Here is a 25,395-nt window from a genome sequence, read left to right on the forward strand (position 1 = left end):
CAGACATTTTTGCCATTTTTTTTTTTCCAGAAAAATTATGGTAAAGTAAGTGCAGCTATGTCCATAGTAAATATGGTAGTAACTTTTAGTCTAAAACAAATATATGGCAATTAAAAAAAACTACAGCCCTTACCATTACGTGTTACTGTTCTATGAACACCGATTAAAAAAAAAAAAAATTCAAGTCAGTAGATAATAATCCCTATTTCATTATTCTGTGACCAAATGTTTTATGAATAAAAACATCTGATACATACTTTTAAAAGAAATTTAAGACACACTTAAAACTAAGGTACTGAAAACACACATTTGCAGTTCTTAAGTTCATGGCAAGTATACAAATAGTTTCAACATAATACAGTGACATGTGGACAAGTACATACATACTTTGGAGTAAAACAAAACAGAAGATACACAAATAATTTTGGATAATTATTTAACAACAGTTACAGGATCAAAAGAAAACAATTCAATGCCATATCAGTTCAACACACGCACACAAACCATTCTAATTAAAAGCATACAAGCTTCCTTAGCAACCATTTATGCAATCATAGATAAAAAAATTATGGAATGCTATTAGATAAAAAATGAATTGCATGCATATTCATTGCTGGAAATAAAAATCTTTGAAAAAATTTACATGAATTTAGGAAGCCTGCATGCATTATGGACCTCACATACAGTAGACAGACTGACTTATGGTGGCTCGGCAAAGTGTTCAAAGAACTAATTGACAGAGTTTATACAATTCAAGCCAAACTGGAATCACTCATGAACTTCATGCACTTTCCAAATTTAACTATTCTGGTAGCCAGTACTTTTAGAATACATACTAAAAATTATGATTCAGATTTAAACAAATAATGATTACCCATGTCCTCCAATCCAAATACATTAACAATAAAATAAACAGTTACTGAACATGTGCATGAAAATTTTATGTGTGCGCTTTCAAAACTTGCTCTTTATCTTGAAATTTCATGGTATTTGGTCACTGTGTATCCTACTATTAACTTTAACATAAATTTTCAATAAAATAATACTAGTCTGTGTTAAAGGACACATCAAACTATAGTGTACCCCAAAACTGAATCAGTCCAAAGTTTGTTCTGGAAATACAATAAAGAATTCTTGGACTTTATCAATTATAGCAGTGTTTTACTGTTATATCCGTAATATGATTAAGGTATGAAATAGATTAGTCAGAATAGGTATTGAGTCTAGTACCATCAAATATGTAAATGACGACAAAAACACCAGGGCAGATAATAATACTTTTATATGTATATCTTATTAATGAAACGTTTTATGCATACAAACCACCATAATATGAATTAAATATTGTACTGATGACATGTACAATAGATTTTTTTTATTTAACAGAACAATTTCCGGCTACTTCTGTTTCCTTCAACATCAAATACTAGCTTTTTAAGTAGTGGCAGTATTTTTGTTTATTTTTAATATGGAAAATCCCCAGAAAATGTAATTTGTCCTAGCGACTTAGCCCATGTTATTTAAATATCTAGAAAAAAACATTTAGCTATATATATGTATATATGTTTATACATTATATATGTAAATATATTATATAATTCTAAAATAAATTAGCTTTTCATTCTGCTACTGAAGCACTATTTTTCATGAACTGTTTTATTATCATTTTTTGATTGCTCTGTTTTAATATTGCAGATTAGTTTAAGAATCCCATATAAAAATAATAGAACAAATGACACTTTCCATATAAGTCAACAGAATAGCTTAATAAATAGGCGTGTTAAAACTATAATACTGTCACAAACTAGAACCTTTCACCAGAAAGAAAATTTAATGCAAAGATGTTTTTAAACTATTATAATATATTACTTATTTTTGTTTTTGTCATTACAATTTAAAAAAAATATATATGTTTGTTTTTGTCTTAATATTGGGAAAGCTGTAAAAAATAATCTTAAAAATACTAAATATGAAGACTTTTAAAACCATTATAATAATAATGATTTTAGTTTGATTTTGCTGAACATTATTTTTTAAATTGTCATAATTTCAAAGGAAAAAAACTGTAAAACAATTTGCTTTTATGAACTTGTCTCACATTTATGTGTCTGTCTGTGTTGTGTTGTCACATGTGTTGTCACTTTATGTATATATTTAATTATATGTTTGTTTGTATTAACAGTTTTTTTTGTATAACTGTGTGTTTGATTGTTAATGTATGTCTTATTTCTTAAAATTTTGTGTCATTCTGTAAATGGTTTCCAGCTTTTGGATGGCACACAGAACCAAACCAAATAAATAAATGTGTTTAAAATTTTACAAAATTTTATTTTGGTGCCATTTTATTTATCAATCTATTATAAGTTGGAAATATCAAAATTTTGAACCCTGCCATAAACATTGAATATGACTTGCTATTTATTGTATGTTGAGTACATGACCTCTTTGAACTTGCCGGTTAAAAAATCGTTCTAGCATTGGCCAACAAAAATTATAATGAGCTGTAAAAATTGGTTGTATGTGAATCTTAAACCAAAGTCAAACATACTTTGGTAATATAATTCTAGTACCTGTAAGTAGTGAGTTATATTGTGATTTAAAAATTCACTGGCTATGAACTGAAAGGAAAGGTAGATCACTGTATAAAATCACTGTTTCTGTATATTTAAAATCTGATGTGTGTGTGTGTGACTTGAAAAAATTGTAATTTAAGCATTTGTAATAATTAATTGTATGCTTTATAAGCTTTAAAACAATTGTGTCTTGAAATTAAAATATATTTAATTATTCTTCAGTAATTTTACCAAACTATAATTCTTCTGCAAATATTTCATATGTAATGTTAGTGTGTTGCAAATCCTCTTCTATAATTCAGCCATGCTAAGCTAAGTGCCATATTATAACACTTTGTATCCAATGTTAAAAGGACTTTCTGTGCAAACAACTCTGCACAATATACAACTTATGCATATACATTTACTAAGCTAGTGCCCTTCCGAAATTATAGAACCAAACAAATTTACAGGACAAACAACTCACTACTTTGGTTAGACTCACGTGTAAAAATGTTAGCAGACATCATTACAACAAATCACACGTCTATTTTTTTCATGCTAAAACTGTACTCTCTTTAGATGTGATCTTAAAAAATAATATAAAGGATGGACCAAAAATTTACTTCTGTGTATTGTACAGAACAATTATTACCTAGCCAACAAAAATTTTGGCTGTTTCAAAGACAGAACTTACAACAAACCCTCCACAATTGTCTGAAACACATTATTGAACATCCTAAAATATGTGTTATCAGTACTGTTTAAATGTTTATTTTGGCTAAGACCAAGCTTTAATGAGGCAATAAAATGTAAAAGCAATGAATGTATGTCACACAAAAATCTTCCTACACAACTTTCAATGGTTTCCATAATACTGACTGTACTTTTACAGACAATTTTTAATTCTATATTTGGAATTTTAAAATATGTTATATCAGCAGACTGATTTAACTAGACTGATTTACTCTATTCTGGTTTAGTTCATTTTACATTTTACCAATGACCCAAGACGGAAGATGTAAGTCAGAGCAAGAACTACATTAACAATAAGTATTACTTTTGTATGTACACTTCCCCATACAATATTTAATTTTATTTATTGTGTTTTACAGGCATATTTTAAAAAAAAAAAAAAAAAAGGAAACCTTATCCAGGTTCATACAGCTCAATTCACAATGCTGCAATAAATGGTGCCCTGTGAAAGCACAATGAAAGATCTCTCTAGAATCTGGTTCCTAACCATTCCTTTATCGCAATCACCATTGCGAACAGTGATTGCCAGAAATGTAACAGTAGATTGTGATACATCTTGGAAAACATGCACTTGAAAATGTGTATAGGTTTGTTATTGTTCTGTATTCATGTGTTGATATGCCCCGGAAATTGGGTTGAAAGCCTACTTAATAGAGAAACATAATACAGCAAAAACCAAAAAGTAATTTTTTAAAAACCTTACTTTTCAATATTATTATGCTCAGGTCATTTGACAACTTTTCTATTTCCTCTCGACTGTAGACTATTATATACAATACACCACTTTCAAAACCACTTTCCGATACCAAGGATTATTTGGGGCATATATGTCCCATCCATGAATCCACACACAGTAGTATCTTTATTTTTAATGTTTACAATCCTTAGTCTAGTCTATATCAGAACAATGCCTGCTCTCATCCGTCTATTATTTATCTTTAATCTCTTTGTCTACTCAAATCTTCTCTCCCTTACATTTTCCCACAAGTCTTTTCATTCAAACGCCTAATAAGTCTCCTATACCCATTTTCCACTTTCAGACTCCTCTTCATCAATCTTCTTTTACAACATTGTCATCACATGAAAATGCAACTTCAATCAAAAACTTATTTTCAGCAAATCTTGAAAGAGTTTAAGTCTTTATATCAAACAGCATCATTCCTAGTCCTACTATACATCTCAGAATTTCATCATTCCAGCCATATTCAACCATTCTCTCTTTACTTTATAATTTAGTACCCTTGTTTGTGCTGTATGATGCATTATTCATGCTAAGTATGACCCATATGCATATCATAAACATGTCTGTGGCAATTCATTACTCAACATTCAATTACCAACCTCGGCATGGCACACTTTAAAATGTCGAGATATTAGTGGCTGTGAACCAACCGTCCGGAGGTCCTGTCATCAACATAGAACCCTTCCTTATCCTTTTTTTTTTTTTTTTTTTTGCTCTATATCAATAAAATACATCCTCCTGCATTTCTGCAACTCTAAACTTCATTCTTGCTTCCTCCTCCATTTCACTCTAACAGTCTTGTATTAGAGTCATCATATTTTTGTCCCAATTATCTTCTCTTGCATCTGCTTTGGTACTTCTTCTCTTCTATACTTCCTTCCTCTTCACATCACAATGTCACCACAGATACTACTCTCTTAACACTTCCTTCTGCAAGACCTCTCAAAAATACTTCCAATATTACCACAAAGTGAAGTGGCTATAAGAACACAAAATCTTTCGTTTTGTTTAAGCCACTCTGTCTTCTTCCCCACCTATATTCTCTTCTAGTGCTTCATAACACTGTTTGCCTCTATTTAGTCATGCATTCCTCTTAACCCCTTCACTCTACATTAGTTACAGCAAGGTGTTTTGACCATATGAATAGATCTAAAATATAACAATTATTTAACAAGTACTTTAAAATACAAGAAAACCAATTTGATAAATTCACTATTTTAACTGAGTTGCTACAATCCATCATACACAACTACATGCAATACTCATGCTAGTTTAGAACTAAAATTTTCACTAAGTTATGATTTTATAAACCCATTTTTTAAAAAAAGCAGGATCATTAGTAAATACTACATAGTTATACACAGCATTCACAAATACTTTTAACTAATTCTTAACTTCCCTTCAAGAAGTAACAAAAAGGTAGTTTTTATTTATTAACACACTATTAGACTACCACTACACATGCAACTGTCAAAAAACAAAGTCATGAACATTATTTTGTGCTACACACAAGTTAATTAAGTTGCACTTATCATACATAGGTGACATTAAAACTTACAAAACCAAAAAAATACTCACCACAAAAGTGATTAAACAAAAATGATAATTTACACAATTGGTTTTTTTTTATAACACAGCAATCATTAGTTATAACAACAGTATATCTATTTAGAGTCCATATAAAACAAAAACTTTTAATGAAGATACCGAATTCACTATATTTTAAATTGTATATTATTTGTGACTTTTTGTACTCTGAATAACAATTGCTGATGTCCATTTGCCAAATTTACTCAGTTCTAAGGTGTACCTTTGTTGTGACTTTTAAATTTTAGAGGATAGGAAAGTTTGCATCGTGCATGAATGACGAGAATATAAAAACAATAATATAATCTGAATGACTTAACAGAATTTGATGGGTTGGTTTTGTCAGCTAGATACCGGTATTTTCATTATAGAGATCTGAATGTACAGATATAGTTAATACATTGTAAAGTTAAAAAAAAAAAAAATGCATCCTTTTTTTATATATAAAATAACAGCTTGAAACAAAAAAAAAGGAAAAATTAAATAAATTTGGCTGTAAACTTATTAAAATGAAGTAAAATAAGAAAATCTTAGAAACTAAATATTTTTCAATTTTAAGCTTTTTTTTTTACTTATGCAATTGTCAAATAAATTCATTAAAATACAATTTTGTACTAAGATTTGGTTATTATAGAGGCTTTTCTAATGTTATTTTAATTATTTTACAGCCACTTTTTTTTTTTTTTTTCATATTTTTTGTTTGTTTCAAGCCCTTATTTTATGAAAAAATTTTTGTGGCTATTTCTGTACGTTTAAGTCTTTGTAAATATATAGCTGGCAAAACCAACCCCATTAAATTCTGTCAAGTATTTCAGATTCTATTATTGTTTTTACATATGTACCAGAAAATAATGCGACTCTGAATATATTGTGACCCCAAACTTTTTGATGATAAGCTTACGAGAAAAATAGACTGAAAATGGCAATTAAAATACACATCACTAAAAATTATTTTACCAATTAAATTCAATCCATATTTACTAGACCCTTTCTGGTGCCACTTTCGTCAGTAGAGTGATTTACACAGTCTTTGAAACACCAAGGGCAGCTGTTCATAAAGCAAATAATGTGGTGATAGACAGTGGTCAGTGGTCGTCTGGGAGGTGAAAGAGGAGGGGAAGGGGATGTCTTCCCCAGAAGCTACAGCAGAGAGAACCTAGTGACAAACTCCATTTGCACCCTCTCCATCTTGCATCTCTCATCACGCCTGTGCAGAGGTTAAGGAAGCCCCAGACTAAAGTGGTATAAGTGAGGCAGTTTACAGGCAGAGCGCATAGTTTTTCAACTAAGTGGAGGTTCAGGAAGCATAATTAACAGCAGTCTAAAGTGGCTTAAGTGACACATGTAAGAGACAGAGCCTGTAGTTTTTCAAATAAGCTGTTCCTTATTAACAAGACACAAGTTTGCGATTATAATACGACCCACACTTTTAATTTCCACAGTTTTGGTAAAAATCATAGCATTTAGGCAAACATGTATTCTCGTCATTCATGCACACTGTGAACTTTCCTATCCTATTAAGTGCATCTTCATGTAATACACAATTTTTGTTTAGAGGAACTAAGGACCCAAAGAGGAGAGTACATTAAAATTAATGCCATTTTAAATTTCAGTAAATAGGGTATACTCTGTTAAACCCTGTCATTACAAACTACTAAGTGTAGAATAGAAATTTCTAGAAATGCAAAATATATATATTTTTTTAAATAACCTTTCAGAAAGAGAGAAACACTACCAAATGAACAAGAATACAGTAAAGCTTGTCTAAAGACTCATTCACCAGATGGTGCAAACTGTCCAAGCAACTACTACTTCATTACAGAATAAACAAACTTGACAAACAGCACAGCACGTCAAGTAACAAACGATGCTACCACAACAAAACAGCTATCAAACGTTACAGTTAGTGTCACGCATGTTAATGTTAGCATAGTGTGCGGAGACTGCAAGATGGGCGGCACCTGTGGCGACAGATGAACTCCCGCTTGAAGTCGATTGCTCAGCATGTTGGCCAGAGCTGTTTTAGTCTTCGGGTTCACCACGAAGGGCTGTTGTTGCTGTTGTTGCTGCACCAATTCTTGCTGCGGAGTGATCGCATCAATGCTAGCCACCTACAAACCACACGCGCACACACACCTAGGAGATGCAGTCGCCTCGTGCGGCTCACACGTCAGGCAACACATCCTGGTTCTTGATGCCACGCACCTACGTTACTCTGCAAACACTGGTACTGCCCAGATGGTTCGCGGGCGAAGCAGAGAAACATAATGAAACCATCATAGTCAACATTCTTTTACATTGTGATCCATTATGTAAACATTATCAGCATTTTGCTTAGTGTACAAATTATTGTTTGAGAGCATTCATTTAACCACAGCATGTTAAGAGAACAAATATTAACACAGTTTTCTTGATCTTGACTCCAGCAGGAAAAAACTTGCTTCATCATTTCCCAATTAAAAACTTTACTGCTCCAAACAAGTATGTATTTTTTGGGGGCCACTATGACTATATGAAGTGAGAAACATTTGTGAAATCCATAATTTACAGAATAAATCAGCCCAGATCTCGCTCAGTTACAAATTACAAGTTCCTCTGCTCATAGCTGAACATATATTTCAATAAATGTTCGGGAAAATATAAGCTTTTTCACAACCCACAGATAAACTGAATGCTTCACATGTAAAAAATGTGAAGTGTATGTAGTGTACACTATTAGAGTAGGCATCTGCAAGTGTGTGTACATATGTCTGTTTGTAGTATAACCCTGTTATAATGTTTTTCAAGGGAGCACAAGAAAAAAACATTATAAGCAGGAAATCTCAATTTAGCACTTAACAATGTTCGAGCTTTGTACCAATGGACTCACCAAACTATGTAAACCAAAGATAGTATACTTGATACATGAACTTTCTGAAACAAGCCAACAATATTTCAACTTCGTCTTGTTCCCTGGTTAAATTTTGTTTGTCTTTAAAGATACAATGCCTATTTTTATGTAAAATTATCTCACAATTCATGATGACAACATTAAGAGTGAGAACGTCTACTCCTTTGCCACCTGAAAATGTTTAATTTTGGGATTCCTATGTATAAATGAAAAAAAAAAATTATTTGTAGGCAATAGAAAACACTTTTAGTTATGCCCTCGCTCAATGGTTGGCAACTTAAATATCGTAGGACTATGTACGTGCATCTGAATAGTGAATACCCACTGGAATGGCAAGGAAGAGAAGAGTTGACTAAGGGTGCCAACTGACACGTAACTATGAACATGGTGTACCTTCAGTATATTGCATAAAATTGTATTTTAACAAACTTCATGTATTGTATGGCAGTGATTCTAAACATAAACATACATAAAGGAAACTTTTTATCGTAAGTGTTGGAATAATTTGGTTTTAAAACAATTTTTCCCCATTTATTGAATGTTAGAAAGCAAACATTATAAGCAGGAAATTACACTATTTATGAACGTTATATGCAGGAAATAAATACATTGTCCTTATGGGGGAAATATTGGGACTTTAAACATATGACATTATAAGCAGGAAAACATTATATGCAGGAAAATTATAACAGGGTTCTACTGTAATAAGTGACTGTGTGTTATGTGTGTTTCCATGGTTCTGTTGTGTCTCAACTACAGACTGCACGTCTGCTAGTGAGACTGCTAAAATGGTGTAAGACAGGCCTGAGTTGCGTAATTGTGTAGCAAAATTCTCTGTGAAAATCACTCCGAAATAATGAAATAATAATGGTTCCTTGAATTTTTTTTTTAAAGTTATATTTCTTACAGTATTTTCCAGTTGTATACTGGTCATTTTATGCCAATGTGAAGAGCTTACGTGATGGGTCGAATTACGTGACAATACTTATGACGCTGTTGCATGGAGTTTGTACAATCAGCAGTACTTAGGTATGCTGCTGTTGCATGCCGACCAAGCCCTGAATAAAGTTTGGTGGTGACATTGAAGGGAAAGGAGGATAAGGATGATGGCAGCTTAAGCTGGTTTTTTTTAACCCTTTTATCTACACTTACAGCTGCCAGCCAACTTTAATAATTTGTTAAAGTCTTCTGTTTTTCTTCTGCATAACTTGAAAGCGTAGTAGTCAAAAATCAGCTTCTCCCTTTTAACTGTAAAAATGTAGGTTGACAGGTTCCAGGCACCTATCCCTTACTTTTGTCTTTCAGCACATTCACGCACATTTTTCACTATATAGAAACTTACATTGTAAGAATAGTTAATGATGTGATAAATTTCAAGCCTTGTACATACTTTGTGAGGCTTACCCATAAGACAATAATGACTTAAGATTTGCTTGAACACATGATGTTAAACTCTCCCGACCGCAATGGAATACAACTGGTGAATGGCAGAAGTCTAGTAGTTTTGGAATGGCTAGTAGCACAGCTGCCCCGCTGCCCTGTGGTGCATGTCAAGCAAGGCAGAGGGAGTGCTGCTCCAAACTTCATGCTTCCCCAAAACCTTAACCATCTCGTCAGCTCTTAGGGATGCTTGTTCAAACAAATAGATTTTTAACAGCTGATGATTACAAATGGAGGATAGGTATTGTTTTAATCAGAAAAATATTACCTTTCAAAAATCTGCAACAAAATATCTTACACCATTCCAGAGGTAAAGTGTTTAAAAAAATATGTCAAAAATCTTGTGGGGGAAAAGGTTCCCTGGGTCTGTATCTTGAGTCAAGAATTTTTTGAACAATACTAAAAAAAATACAAGTTTCTTACTTTTACCTGAATTTTAACATATATTAAATTCAAAAATATCCCAGATTTAGATGGTAATCCCCTGGCTGAATTGATATGGACTATGCCAAATGCATTGTCGCACACACACTTAATTTGTATGGCACAATCAACATTTATACTTATTAGCCTAAGCCTGAGCGAATACTAGTTTTCTGTGCGAAGCGAATATTAAATTTAATGTTTAAAATATTTGCAAAGTCAAATTGAATTGTGGATATATTTTTCTTAGCATGGTTGTATTACAATCATTTCTATAAAATACTGAAATGAAGTAATAATAATATTAATAATAATTTAACAGTTGTAATGTTTGTTCTTATTATAAAACCATTTTGGCCCCATATTTAACACCATTCAATAGAAATGATATAATAAACACACATAAAATTAATTTTTTGTGCATTGATATGAGCAGACCTAAGCTTCGTCACAAATGCGAAGCTAAACATCAGATGCAAAGATTTGCATCAAATTCAAAGCTTCAAAAAAAAAAAGCATATTCCCTGACAAAGTCAAGCAGAATATTAAAAAGAGCTTTGATTTGATTCACTTAATCAAAGCTTCGCATAGGGCTAATTGGCCTCATGTACTATTTTATGGTATGATTTTATTCCCGAGATACCTATCTACTGAATATTCAGATTTTCTTTGCCAAATATTATTAAGAGCTTTCCTTAAAACACAATGCCAAAACACACGTCATGATAAGGTAGAAACAACAAAATAAACCATTACTGTTGTTCATTTACTTAATAGTCTAGTGTTGGGTCTGTTCCAAAAATATACTGTTAATGACTACAGTATTGATTCTCGTATTTGAAATCTGACTCAATGAATTAAATTCCGATTTGATACTCTTTACTATAATGCGTGACAAAATTGTTCTGATTTATATACTTGGATACAAAAAATGGTTTTGTTATTTATTAATGAATGTAGTTGCAAATTATAATAGTTATTATTTATTTAAAATTATTACTATTAACAAACTACATATATAGAAATTTAAGTACCTGAGTCCACCCAAATAAATATGTAAAGTGCTGCAGTTGGACATTAAATCTTAAATCACTGTAGTTTATTGAAAATATATATATTTAAAAAATAATACTCACTATAGTACATAAAACTCTTGTTTTGTTTTTTTAAAATATAATATGACAATATTATATTTATTAACTGAATTGAAAAGAGAGAAAAATCTTTTCAACAATAAAATTAATGGAATTTTGTGGTAATGACACTTTTAGTAAAAAAACTTTGTTTAAATAATGCTCGTTACTACAAAATTGGGCTGTAAGTACAAACAAATAAGTGTTTATTAACTTAGGAATTACAGATTTGACTGAAATACATTTAAATGAAGTCCAACAAAAGACATTCCTAATTGGTAATTTAATGTGAAAGAATGATGATTAAAAGATATTTCCATATAATTTTATAGATACTAGGGTTCTGCGAATATTCAAAATTTCCGAATTCGAGTTCGAATTTTTTGATATTCGATTCGTCAATTTGAATCGAATTCATTTTACAATAATTCAACTTGCAAAATCTGGCCCGGATACACTAATATAAGACATCCCCCTCCCCCATTTTTAAAAGAAATGTAAATGGACGAATACATCTTCCACTTACAAAAAATTATACAGCGAAACCCCTTATTTACGTTACAGTTATTTACGTTTTCACGTTATTTTAACCATTTTATTTCTGTCCCGTTTTAACCTCATTTGATGTAATGCAATAAATTCCCGTTGTTTACAACACGTCTATTGCTTACGCAGTTTACGCCGGTCGTTCTGATAAAACTGCTTACTAACTTATTTAATCCTATTACAAAGTAATCTGATGTGTAAATCGTGTTTTAAAGACGTTTTTAAAACTTATAAACTTCACTTCATCTTTAACATCTCGGGAGTCACTTTATACCGCTTATAAAAACGTAAGCAGCGCCAGTTTGGTTGTGTTGATTCCTGTATTCCTGTATAGAGCGCGCGCACGTAGTCGAAAACTGATATCGATAGCTCGCAGATTGCATGCACGCACGCGCTCTGTCAGGAACCGAGTTAACCCGCCCGATCGTTATGCATATAGTTACAAATCACGTTCTTGTTACGGGTTTATTTTTTTTTACGTTGAATAAAATTGTTTTATTGCATCACTCATTAATTTAAATTATTTGGCGTGCGTTCACAAAGTCTACTTTTTAAATAAACGTACTTTCCATGAATAGGTTTTGTTTTTATGGATTACATTACTTTTTTTTTTTGCATAATAGTATTCTCCATTCACTCTTACCTGAGTTTTGGAATAAACAAAGCCTCTTGTAAACAAACATTTTCATTGGCTGCCGGCCGCCACGCACATTATTCGTGTGCAAGAAATAGTCCCTTGATTACGTACCATTTGTAAGTATTTTTACACTGCCTTTTTTTATAACAATTGTTATATAGCATTATAGCATTTCACAATTAATATCTAATACAGTTTAATGTGTCATCAAGTATTTACTTACAATTATGTTAGCAGACGCCGTGTATAGTGTACAGTTGATGCCCGGCGCAACAGTTGTATTTTGGATTCACGCGCACACGGTTTGTTATGGCTGACGCCGGACCGAGTTTTGTAAAGCACAGAACGGCAGTGACGTAGCTAAGGTGACTGGCGCCACTGGCCAGAATAGAAAATGGCGCCCCCTTTTGGATTAAAAGAAAGGGGGGGAGGGGGTTTCAGTAATTCGAAACCGTCACGGTGGCACCCCTTTTTGTTCCGGTGCCCCTGGTGGGGGCCATCCCTGCCACCCGCTTGTTACGCCACTGCAGAACGGGAAAGCCTTTGAAAAGTGCACCGAAAACTATTGTGTTGAATGTTTTTAAAACATTTTCAGACAAATATCCGGATTGTCGTGTGAACGATATCGCGAGTTTAACTGCGGAATTTATGAGTGTTTTGAAGAGCAGTGTGCTTCATGCAAGGAAAGTATTACAGGACACTGGGACATTAACAACTCCCGGGAAGAAAAGGAAACTTGAATATCCTGTTATCAAAATTTGTGATGATTTTGTGAAGACTGCTAATAGGCGTAAAGTGCACAGTTTTTTTCTTCGCAAATGAACCACCTACGCTGAACAAAGTGCTACGGAGCTTCCTGTTATATTACTTCTCCGTTATTTTATTAGCACCCACTGTACTGAAGTGTGTGTGTTGTAACTAGTAGTGCTTGGCGCGCAAGATGAATTCAGCCTATCACTTGCTGACGCGGCGCAGTGATACGACGGTGTTTGTTTATTTCAAAACTCAGCTAAGAGTGAACCCTCGGTCTCAACCCTAATTATAAACTTGATTTTAGAATAAAATGTGCGATGTTAAGCGATAAAAATGGTAAATTTGTTATATTTTTTTTGTACCACTTCCTTATGCTGTGATATTTTTATTAATTGTTTTATACTTGAAAGTCAAACATGCTTAATAATGTGGCAAGTGAGAGAGTTTTCTCTACAGCAGGCAACATAGTTACCAGCCGCAGATAATTGTTGTTGCCGTACCATGTCGATGAACTCACCTTTCTCATGACAATTTGAAATGATTTGCAAAGTATTTATGTTAGTGCTACTAACATATATATATATATATATATATATATATATATATATATATATATATATATTTTTTTTTTTTTTTTTTTTGAGAATCTGGTTGTTCTTTTTCAATATAGCCTCACTTTAATTTTAGTTACTTGATTTAAACTGTGAATTATGTGACAATTTTTTAAAAGGTGGAGTGTTAAAAATTTGTAATGATCTATGTTATTTTAATAAATATTCTCAAATTCGATTCAAAAAAAATTCGTAACTCGTGAATTTTTTTAAAATTCGATTCGAATTCGATTCGAACTGAAAAATCATAATTCGCAGATGTCTAAAGATACATGATTCATAAACTGATCACAACCTTAATTAACTAAGAAAACCCCTTATTTATTATCTAACTGAACAAAATAAAAAAACTGAACAGTACCCTGGTAAATAGCCTAAAAACCTTGAAAAAATAGGTGATTACACAGATAAAACGAAAAAATTACTTGATCAAATCTGATATCATGGTTAATCAGACCAAGTAAATTAATTGGGACTCACATAAGTGAAGAATTGTCCTAATTCAGAAATTGCACAATAAGTGGGGAATCACTAGATTGGAATCGAATTGCCCAATTATTCTGTAACTACCTAATTAATAAGTAATTGTCAGATGAGTCTATAACTGGTCGATTTGGAAGTCACCAGATTAATTAGAAGAAAAGTCTTACTTATGATAAAGAGTGATGTACCTATTGAAATAACAAGAACTCCTAACCTCAAGATATTGCTGTACCTTTGATTCTAAAACCACTGAATTCTGAATTCTTTGGAATCAATGTGATCTGCCTGTTTTTAGAATCAGAATTAACAGAAAAATATAATAGTGATACAAGATTTTGCAAGGCAAGACTTATTGTGGAGTATTGTTAACATGATTTTTCCAGTTAGTTTATATGTATTCTTATCTACATACAACCCAAAGTATTTAGTGTATGGGAATTTTTTTAAATTCATTATTCTTTGATAATATTTAACTCATAATTCATTCTATTTCATGTGAGAAAATGTAAGACATGTGTTTTTTTTAGATCAATAAAAAACATTTTTAGTTTAATAAATGATTCCTCAGTTGCAGATCATGCATTTCATTTTCTAATTAAGTGTTATAGCAAGCTGATTAAAATCCTATGGTTACTTACCACACTTATGTTATGAAAGACTAAACAAAGAATATGAGAATCAATGGAAACAATCACAGAATAAGATCAGAAACAATAAAATACTTAAATCAACCCATCCATTGAAATAATTTTAGAATTTACTACATTTCCTCCAAATATTTTTCTTCTGATCTTTTTCCCTCAAACATAAAAATTTACCAAATACAGTAGACTCCCGATTATCCAGATGTGGGTTACCCGATTCTGCATATTAACCATGCCATATTTCACTTTCATAAACCATAAAAACAAAAATTATTTTTCACGTTTTATTTCCATGCACGCACAATGGTAACAGTACTTTACTTGTGTAGCATTAAAAATACAATGCAATGAATTAGTAATGCAACATATTACTAATAATGTGACGAATCAACAAACAATATTTTGCTTTTCCTAAATAGCTATTTTCTTCCTTCATTGCATAATTATTTCCGATGACACCCAAGTGTTCAGCAAATGTTTATATTCCCCATCTTGCATGTCAACAGCAGCTCTGGAGAGAAAAGTCAGAAGCTTTCAGGGCTAGTTTACCTTGTGCCACTAGGATGCGCTGGTGGTAAATGTGCTAGTGGTGAATCATGGCAGACACGCATTTAGCAAACAACAGAGTCGGGAATAAAGTTAAGAGGTTATATAATCTTTCGAATAATAGAAAATGTTAAGTTCATTTTTTTTAAATTCTTTTTAGAACTGAAACATATCTCCTATATCAAAAAATTATCTTGGTAGTGCCGACATAGGAAAAAAAAATGTCATGCTCAAGCCCTATTATGTAAACAATGCAGTACGTTAACTTTTTATTTAATTCTACGTTTTTTAATCTCTAAATTTTATTTAAAATTTATTTTGATGTACTTCAAATGAAGTTAGATACATATCAGAATTGTAAATTAATTTTAACGGGAGTAGTGTCTTGATTAAAATGGTAGTCAGTAATCAAACTTACTTATTTGGAAAACAAATTATTTTGATTAAAATACTCTCTTGTGGAAAAAACTATGTGATGCGCTGTTTTGATTAGCGCACTGTATGCTGGAATGAATTAGGGCATTACTTTGACAAACGGGTGTTACAGTGTTTGTCTAGATAGTCTGGATAAAAAAAAGTTCTGTTTTTTTTTTACATTGCTTTAATAGTGTTTTTCGGATATCCGTGGACCCCTTACCGGTCATTACCCCGGATAATCTGGAAGTCTACTGTACTGGAAAAATTTGCTGATACTCGAGGGAACAAATAATCAACTGGTCTATCTTCTAACAACAATAAAAGCAATCAATTTCCATCAAGTTGGAATCATCACGTGCTGAGTTTCATGTCAGAATCAGTTGCAGAGCAGACATTGAGGACTTATAGAGTTTAACTTGGACGCTCACCCGAAACTGGTCCTGGCAGAGCTCGCCGACCTGCTGCTGCAAGGGCACCGCCGGGAGGGCGCGCGGCTGGTGGTGGGGGTGAGGGTGTGGGCGGGGCACCAGCGGGGGCTGGGCCATGTGCAGCGGGGGAGGGGCCTGCTGGGGCGGCAGGTGGGGCTCCCCTGGCTGCAACCGTGAGACACATCACACGACACCGTCTCCCAGGTGCTTCCAACTTGGTCAGTGAATACCATTTTACAACACATGCTACATTTATGCCTGTTTCGCACCAAGTCCGTGTTCAGACATTTCTGGTATGAAAGTGACTAGTTTTAAAAATTAAAATAAAAATTTATTTTAATAGCAGATGTCTTCTAAAAATCAAAAATAGCCAAAAAGAACACAATGGACCATCATAATAATGTCACCAGAAAGAAAATGAACACGGCACAACAGTATCTTTTAATGAGCGCTGAGTCCAACAGACACTCATTTCATAAGGAAAAAATAAAAGGAAATTTAATTAAAATGTTAATTTACTGGCAATGAACTGTAACTATACACCATGCCAGAGGTCAAAAAGATTAAGCACCGACACACAAAAAAAATATATATTACCTAAGTTCCCTTATATTTTTTATTACAAATTACTGCCTTTCTTCTGTACTCCATTAACACTTTATTTCATTTTCAAAACCGTCAAGAGAGTCGACTTCAGGATCCATGCTGCCAGGACTTCCTGGATAATTTCGTACTTTTAAATGAGGGACTAACTGACTCGTTTTCTACTCATTTTACACAAATTAGAAATATATATATTATTTATAAAAAAAACACGCATGCATTATTATTAACAGTTCAAAAAATTAAACTTAAAGAGCAAACAATTCCGAGTACAAAAAAAGTGTGGATCGCTTCCAATAATTAACAAAATCAAACCAAAAACATTACTAAATTATAGTAAAAAAAAATGTGTAGTAAGTCATCAACAGACAGTAATGAAAACCAAGACAAATCCAAGTTGTGATAACAGAAGCTAACAGAGAAGGTAGCATGTCTGAGAGCAAGCTACATACCGTATTTACTCGCATATAGGTCGCCATCGCAGATAGGTCGCACCCATAATTTGAGGTCTTGAATTTGGTATTTAAGATTCCCCCTATATAGGTCGCACCGGTAATTCATTACCGCGCCGTGCGCCGTGCGCGGAGAAAGGTCATTGTACTCGATCAGCTGCTGTTACGGCGCGGCGTAGCCGCCGGCTGGCTCTCTTTGTTCAGTGAGCTGCGCATGCGCAGTATATCTCACTCAACGCTCCGCCCAGACTCGTGACCTTGCATCAGCAGCCAGCCAATAGATGCGAGCTTAGCGGAAAAAAAATAAGCTCCACCTCCCGTGTACCAATTTTGTCCAGTTCTAATACCAGTTTATTGGTACACGCACCAGTTTTCTCGCTGCCGTGACATGTTCAAGTTTACGTCCATCTTGATGACTTGATACCAATAATTAATTAATTACGATCCCCAGAAATAAATTGTTAGTTTAAAAATATGTGTCAACTGTACAATACTTCCGAAATTATAAAATACGTATAAAACAGTTACCAAGACTCCACTCATTTTATCTTGTGAAGTTTGTCTCGTACCAGTATTTCGGCTAAGTTGCTTAAATTATTACATGTTTAGAAATAAAAGCAACTTTTCATGTTATAAAATATGTATATTTTGCGATTTAAAATGTTTATTGCCGACTATAAACGTTACGTTTTTCAGGATGTTTTTAGGCCTACTAGCTAATCTTATCTACTCTTAAAGAACCCACGGTATTTTCTGGTTGTTTATGGTTGTTACGTGACGTAAATAGCGGGATGGATTCGATTTTTGAGTCGTAATTTGCGTGAAAGTATTGTATTGGACTAAATGGGAACTAAACGTGACCTGAAGAATATAGTGCAAATATAACGGGAAAACGTAAATAACGGTAACGTAAATAAGGGTTTTGCTGTATGTGTACATTGCAAATAAATTTGCCTATACCTATATAAACATCTTTTTTGCATTTTAAAGCAAAATATTGCAAAAAAAATTCCTCAAAAATTTTAAAAAAATTTTTCTTCACATATACAGTTTCAGAAAAATGTTTAAGACCACTCCTCACAAACAGTTTAAGTGCTGTGGGTCTTACATTATTTTATATCATGCCATTCTGTTAATTCTCCTGAAATATACATAATAAAGGGAATATTTTGGTATATCTGGAGTTAATGTATTTGTAATGGTTCAATAGTTACAGATTATTAAAGGTTTTATAAAATAATCTAAAATTTAACAATTCTTTAAGATAAAAAATTCATAGTTAAAAATTGGGTTTAGATATGGATATGATTTGGTTTCGCCATAGAGAAAATACCAAGGAGCATTAAATGCAAGTCTTAGAAAAAAATTTAAAAAATTATTAACTTAAAATTTTTGTTGCTTTATCATTTTGAAGTTAGGTCTAAAATTGTGTAATTTGGTTTTTAATTTTTAGTAACCTTATAAGTTCCTGTTTTTAATTTCTGTTCATACCTTCTTAATCTATGTGAAAAGTAGAAGATTTTGGTACCAATAGAATCAATGTAGCTAAAATAGTTAATAGTTACATAGATTTTTAAGTTTTATTAAATAACAAGAAATGCCAAAATCTTTTAATGAAAAAAAATCATAGTTTCAAAATGGGTTAAGATACAGGCATGAGATTGTTTCACCAAAGCAAACATACCAAAGGAAAATGTATGCAAGGCTTGGAAAAAATTGAAAAAAATTATCAACTTAAAAAACATGAAGAAGGAAAAACAAAGAAAAAATTGAATTTCTGTTGTCATTTTATAGTCACCATGATGTTGGCAACACACTTGTCCTTAGGATGGCAACATGTGTTCTTTTTTATGTGATGTAAGGGTAGGGTGTAGGCTGGCACACTTGCTTTGTAAGTTCCCGCCATTCAGTTGTTTCTTTCTTCATTATTTGGAGGTTATGTTTGTTTAACAGAGTTGGAGACAAAAAGTTCACTATGGGAAAAAAGTCTGTGGCTGAAGCAACTAAATGGCAAATTATTGGTTTACTAAAGGTTGGAAAAACACAGAGACAAATTGCAGAGGTTTTGAAAGTGTCAAAGACTTGTGTGCAATAAACAATTAGGCGATACAATGAGTTTGGAACAGTTGTTGACAGGCCAAGGTCTGGCTGCCCGAGGAAAACATCACCTAGACAAGACCGCAAGTTATTGCAACTGTGTAGGAAAGACAGGAATGCTAGTTGTAGTGATCTTCTGAGAGATCTAAGGGCCTCCTATGGCAATGTTGCCATAACAGATCGCACTGTATGCAACAGATTAAATGAGGCAGGCCTAAGATCATTTTTTGCAATCAGGAAACCACTTCTCAATGACTGTCACAAAAGGAAGCGACGCGAGTTTTGTAGACAGCGTTTGGGATGGTGTAAAAAAGCTTGGGAGAGAGTAATGTTTTCTGATGAATGCCGTTTTGAACTATTCCCCCGATGTAAGGTTCGGGTTCGCAGAACAATAACTGAAAAATTTCTGCCAGCTTGTGTTGCCCCAGCAGTGCAAAAAGGAGGCGATGCAATCATGATCTGGGCATGCATCACCCCAGAGGGTCCTGGAGAGTGTAAGGTGGTGAAAGATACGATGAATAGTACCAGATACTGTGAAGCTATGGAGGAAGTAATGATTCCTTCAGCACAGAGGCTACTAGGTGAAAATTTCATTTATCAGCAGGATAATGCCCCATGCCACCGATCCATGCAAACAAAGCGATGGTTTGAAACCAAAGACATTGAGCTGCTACCCTGGCCTCTTCGTAGTCCAGATTTAAATCTTATCGAGAACTTGTGGAACACAATGGCATACCGGCTGGCAAAACAGAAACCCAAGAATGGTGCAGAATTAAGACTGGCAGTGCACTCACTATGGCAGCGAGTGACACATGAAGAGTGTAGGAAGCTAATACAATCTATGCCTGACAGAATCAAAGCATGCTACAAGGCCAGAGGTGGTCCCACTAAGTTTTGAACTTTACAGTGTTACTGTTTTTTTAGTTGGTCTTTGATTTTTTAAGGTTTTCTTAACATAATATAATACAAATGGATGAATACTAAAATGAAATGTGATTTATTTGTGTGGTCTTAAACATTTTTCTGAAACTGTAGGGTTGCACTTCACTTTTTCCCCATCAAATCTGGTAAAATTGCCGCGACCTATATGCGAGTAAATACGGTATATCACAATGGTTGGTTGCCGGGTGCCAGGCAGCTTTCAACGGGAAGACATGATTGTGGGGCGCGACAGAACAGTAGGTGAAGAGAATCAGCCAGGAAGAAGGGGTGTCTACTGCGCCCCGTGCAATACAGCGCTCGTGATTGCCAAGAAGAATGTGACACAAAGAACTTTAAATGATTTTCAGGCAGCTATCTTTAAATTTTTTGAATTTTAACATAATTTTTTACAGTTACATAAAAAGGGGTTGTAACAGAGAACTGGTGGTAACAACAATGTTTTACTATGAAAATATATTTATATGTACTAATGATGGGTCTATTCCATGTTTTCTCAAATCCAAATCTTGAATTTAATTTTTAAAAGAATTTCTTGAATCTGAATAAATATCTTAAGAAACATTAATAAATACATGAGAAACAGAAACTTTTATTTTTGAAATTAAAAAAAAAGAGCATATTAACATGTTTAGCATGTAAACATTTCTTTTGTACAAAAGGTGTTCACTACAAATCTAAACAAGTATTCTCAGAGATATGACAGATACAAACATTTCTTTGACACTTCAGTAAAAAAATTAATAATATAGTCCTGGTCCCAAATTTTCCTTCATCAAATTTTTTTTCTATGAATCTTTTATCTTTTTCTTTCAAATTCTAAAGTTTTTTTTTGAGGGTATGTACATACTTAATATTTATTATTATTTTCAATTGCAGTGTGATTGAAAATGTATTGATAAAATGTTACTAAAAAACACCACTGATTTACTAAATATAAAGAGCTTGGTATTGGTCTTAACTTTGTTACTCTCAACAATTAGAATAAAATATCAGAAGGAACCCAACTTAAAGAGATGTGGAGAGACCTGCGTACAAGTTGCCGCCACGATGTGGCCAGTGTTTCGCACTGACGTCTGGACTCACAGACGTACCTGGGCAGTGAACTGTTGCTGCCCTGACACCAGGGTGTCGAGGTGGTGGTGTTGCTGCTGCTGAGACTGGTGCTGCAGCTGCTGATGCTGACCGTGCAGGAGTGGTTGCTGCTGTTGCTGCGGCAGAGGCTTCTGCGTGGCTGGAGGTACTTCGCAATGCAAGTGGAGCTGTTGCTGTTGCTGTTGGTGGTGTTGTTGTTGTTGTTGCTGCTGTAACTGCTGTTGCTGAAGCTGCTGTTGCTGCTGGAGGCGCAGCTGCTGCTGTCTCTGAAGGTGCAGCTGAACCAGATGTTGCTGCTGTTGTTGCTGGCGATTCCCATGTTGCACGTCTTTAACATAGAAACAAGGTTGGCATAAGCAATAATTATGTAGGTCAAAAAACTTTTCTTGTAAATTTTTTTAAAAAAAAATGTAAACATATTATTAGTGGTGCACCGATGCGGATATCGATTAATCGTAATCAGCGATTATGGGTACTTTCCGATTAATCGTAATCGGCGATTATCTTAATGATTACTTTGCCGATTTTCTACGTCCCGGCGTAATTAAGTAGGTTTTTACAGTGTAATATTTTGTTACACATTTTAGGACGAAATACGGTAATATTTGTATACATTACAAAATTCATCTAACCCCGTCAGAACTTGATTACAAATATTTCGTTAAGTTTAATAAATCTCATTGCCTCAAACAATAAAAAATACATTTTTCCTACACGTTTATTTACGTTTCGTCTTTTGTTTAGTAGCCTTGTACATTACCTATAACCAGAGACGTAAAATAGATGGCACGCAATCAAAATACCACAAGTGGATTCTATGACAATCGATCTTTTCGAGTCATAGTAGCGGTTCAAAATAGCGCTTCCGATACCTTCTAGAGTTTATCACTGTGTTTTATCAACTCGTTATGGACGTCTTTGGTAACATTATCCGTTGTGTTATTTGTATTATAACGGTTCGTTATATACAAAATAAATAGTTCAACGCCGATTGTAATTTTTGTTGTTTTTTATTTTTTTTCAAATAGAATGCACCGACGATTCCAAACACTTCAAAAAGAGGCTGCTCATTCATTCCACATACATATGCCCGTCGAACAGATGCTCGTAGTTCGCGTGATGAGAATTTACCGGAAAAAAATATCGTCCTTCAGTAATGTTTTACTGCAAGTACGCGAAGATGGTGCGACCTGGAACAGGGCCGCACCCAGCGAAAACGAATCTCGCCCCGAGCCAAAACGCCTACGAAGGTGGCCGCAATTTCTAGTTAAGTTATACCCGAAACGAAATATATAAAAAATTAGGTTGATTTAATAATAGGCCTGGCTCCGACCACCAACGTGAAATTATCTCTTCATAAATTACATTATAATTTAGCGAGAAGCCATCGAACGCGACCTACTCGTCCAGCGTTCGACAGACGACTGGTGAAGTCCTGCCACACTCTTCTCCACGCAGGGAGTAGACGTCACATGACCTCACCGACCAATCACACGCACTCTTCATTCACGCTTACAGATACAAGCCAATCAGAGAACAAGTTACACTACATGAAAAAAACTTTTACACACAGAAGTCTGGGCTTCCCCTGATCAGTCTCTTTTCAATTTCACATCGAAATCGGGGACTTCCATTCTCGTAATCTCTCCCACACCGTGAGACAGCAGTTATCACTCGGTTCCCATGCAGTGGGGGAATTACCGTCTTTATCTCGGTTGGCGGGGAAGCACTGTTCCTTTCTCACTTACACTTACAGGCCTCTCATGCCTCTCTTTCTAACCATCACACCAGCCCAGACACAGTCCCGTGATTTATAATTATATTACAACACGTTAATAAAAATTAAGAACAATAATCATAATACGAATTTCTTTACAAAATTAAACTTATTGAGAAAAACCTGAAAAAGTAGGCCTAAATAGGTAACAATCTATAACAGCGGCTCATTTGTGAAAAGTTACATAAAAAATAGTACTGATTGAAAATGTCTAATAAAATAATCAATACCTTCTTAAAAACATAGCAAGTGAAAAATATCAACCCTAAAATATATAACAAACGGTAAAATATCATTAGAAAGACTTTTTAAGAAATATTTACATTCATGAAAATAGTTTAAAAGAAAAATTATTTAATTAGGAGGGCAGGGTCTCGCAACATTACAGTATGTGACGTGAAAAGTGAAAAAGTATTTATAATTTTATAATTTCAGTCAACATAAATAAAATCACATGTGCTAGAATTGGTTTTGTGTGATTTTTATATAATTATAGTGAGATGGCGAGTAGGGAGAAAAAAAGTGAAGTGTGGAAACATTTTTCTATAAACTCAAGTTAACAAAATAAAGCAACATGTTTACATTGTTAAACTGTAATTACTCGTGGTGGTGGTAGTGGACTGACCAATCAGCAGGGATACACTACTACTAACCTGTGGAACCACATCAAGCAAATGCATCCTGATAAATTAGTGGAGAAGTGTGCTAATGTAACCACAGATGATTGTGATACAGATGGGGTTCCAAGAAAAGTAATGAAATTGGCTCAACAAAAATAACAGACATTATGGAAAAGAAAATACTGTATGATGTGAATGACCCAAGAGCATTAGAACTGACACAGTTTATAGCTGAAATGATTTGTGAATATATGCAACCTTGTAGCATTGCAAAATGAGGATTTGTTATATACATATATATTTTTTTGGGTCATAAGAATATTGATTAAGAATAATGTTGATATGAAAGATAGTAATTAACTAATTATTTAATATGTAGATAAGGATAGTTCAGAGTTGTTAAGAATTGTTATTAATTACTTTGGTTAAATTTCATGGAAAGCCTTAAAATACTTATTTCCTTGAGATAATTAATTATTAACTTGAGGGTTAACTCCAGTTCATAATAATTGATTTTGATATTCGATAATTAATGTCAGTAATTGTTTTGTTTAAAGCAGTATCGATTATAATTTTACAGGACATCATTTTTAAACAAAAGTTTTTAATATGAATTTCAACTTTGTTTACTAAATTTTGAACATTGTATTTGAATTTGTTGGGTAATTTTAAATTCTATTGGATATTGCTAGTGTAATATTTTGAGAATAGTCTGGAAGGTACAGAAGGAAGAGCGGAAAGGCGCGACACTCTGGCGCCAGAAAGCTATTTTTCACTTTGTAAATGCGTGTTTGAGATTTACGCATCACGTACGCACAGCTGGAGCGACCGTCTGGAAGGGTCTCTGGAGGCTACCACTAGCCAGCCAATCAGGGCAAGCCCTGGCGTCAAGTGATGTGCCTGTACGAATTTCCTTATATGGTCATGTTTTGGAATTATGTGCGCTGATTGGTCAGTTGGCCCACGGGGTTGTCTCCCTTGTTTTCACCTTTACAAGGGAAGGTAATCTCGTCGACCAAGACACTTGTTGCTCATTCGTCGCCGAACTCGGTCGCGTCGTCGGCAAGTCGCAAGACAAATGGAAAATCACTAAGAGATAATTTAACGCCTAGGGGCTGGGGCCAGGCCGTAATTTTTCAACCTAAGTTCATTTTTTTCGGACAAATTCACTAGAAATTTAGGCCCTAGGCATCGGCATCAGCCCGACTTCGTGAGATTACGGTC

At 33.8% G+C, this 25,395-nt stretch overlaps 1 protein-coding gene across 5 annotated transcripts in view; it reads right to left on the bottom strand.

The window, feature by feature from the left end:
• Positions 1-25,395, bottom strand: part of LOC134530910 (PAX-interacting protein 1-like) — a 146,674-nt gene that overhangs the window by 54,614 nt on the left and 66,665 nt on the right. For all 5 annotated transcript variants that reach the window (XM_063366214.1, XM_063366212.1, XM_063366217.1 and 2 more), the window contains exons 13-14: positions 21,774-22,102; positions 16,589-16,753 (exon numbers count right to left, since the gene is read on the bottom strand). In XM_063366214.1, the coding sequence (XP_063222284.1) occupies positions 16,589-16,753; positions 21,774-22,102 (494 nt within the window). The remainder of the gene's footprint in view (positions 1-16,588; positions 16,754-21,773; positions 22,103-25,395) is intronic.

The sequence above is a fragment of the Bacillus rossius genome, chromosome 3 (assembly GCF_032445375.1).
Source record: "Bacillus rossius redtenbacheri isolate Brsri chromosome 3, Brsri_v3, whole genome shotgun sequence".
Lineage (NCBI taxonomy): Eukaryota > Metazoa > Arthropoda > Insecta > Phasmatodea > Bacillidae > Bacillus > Bacillus rossius.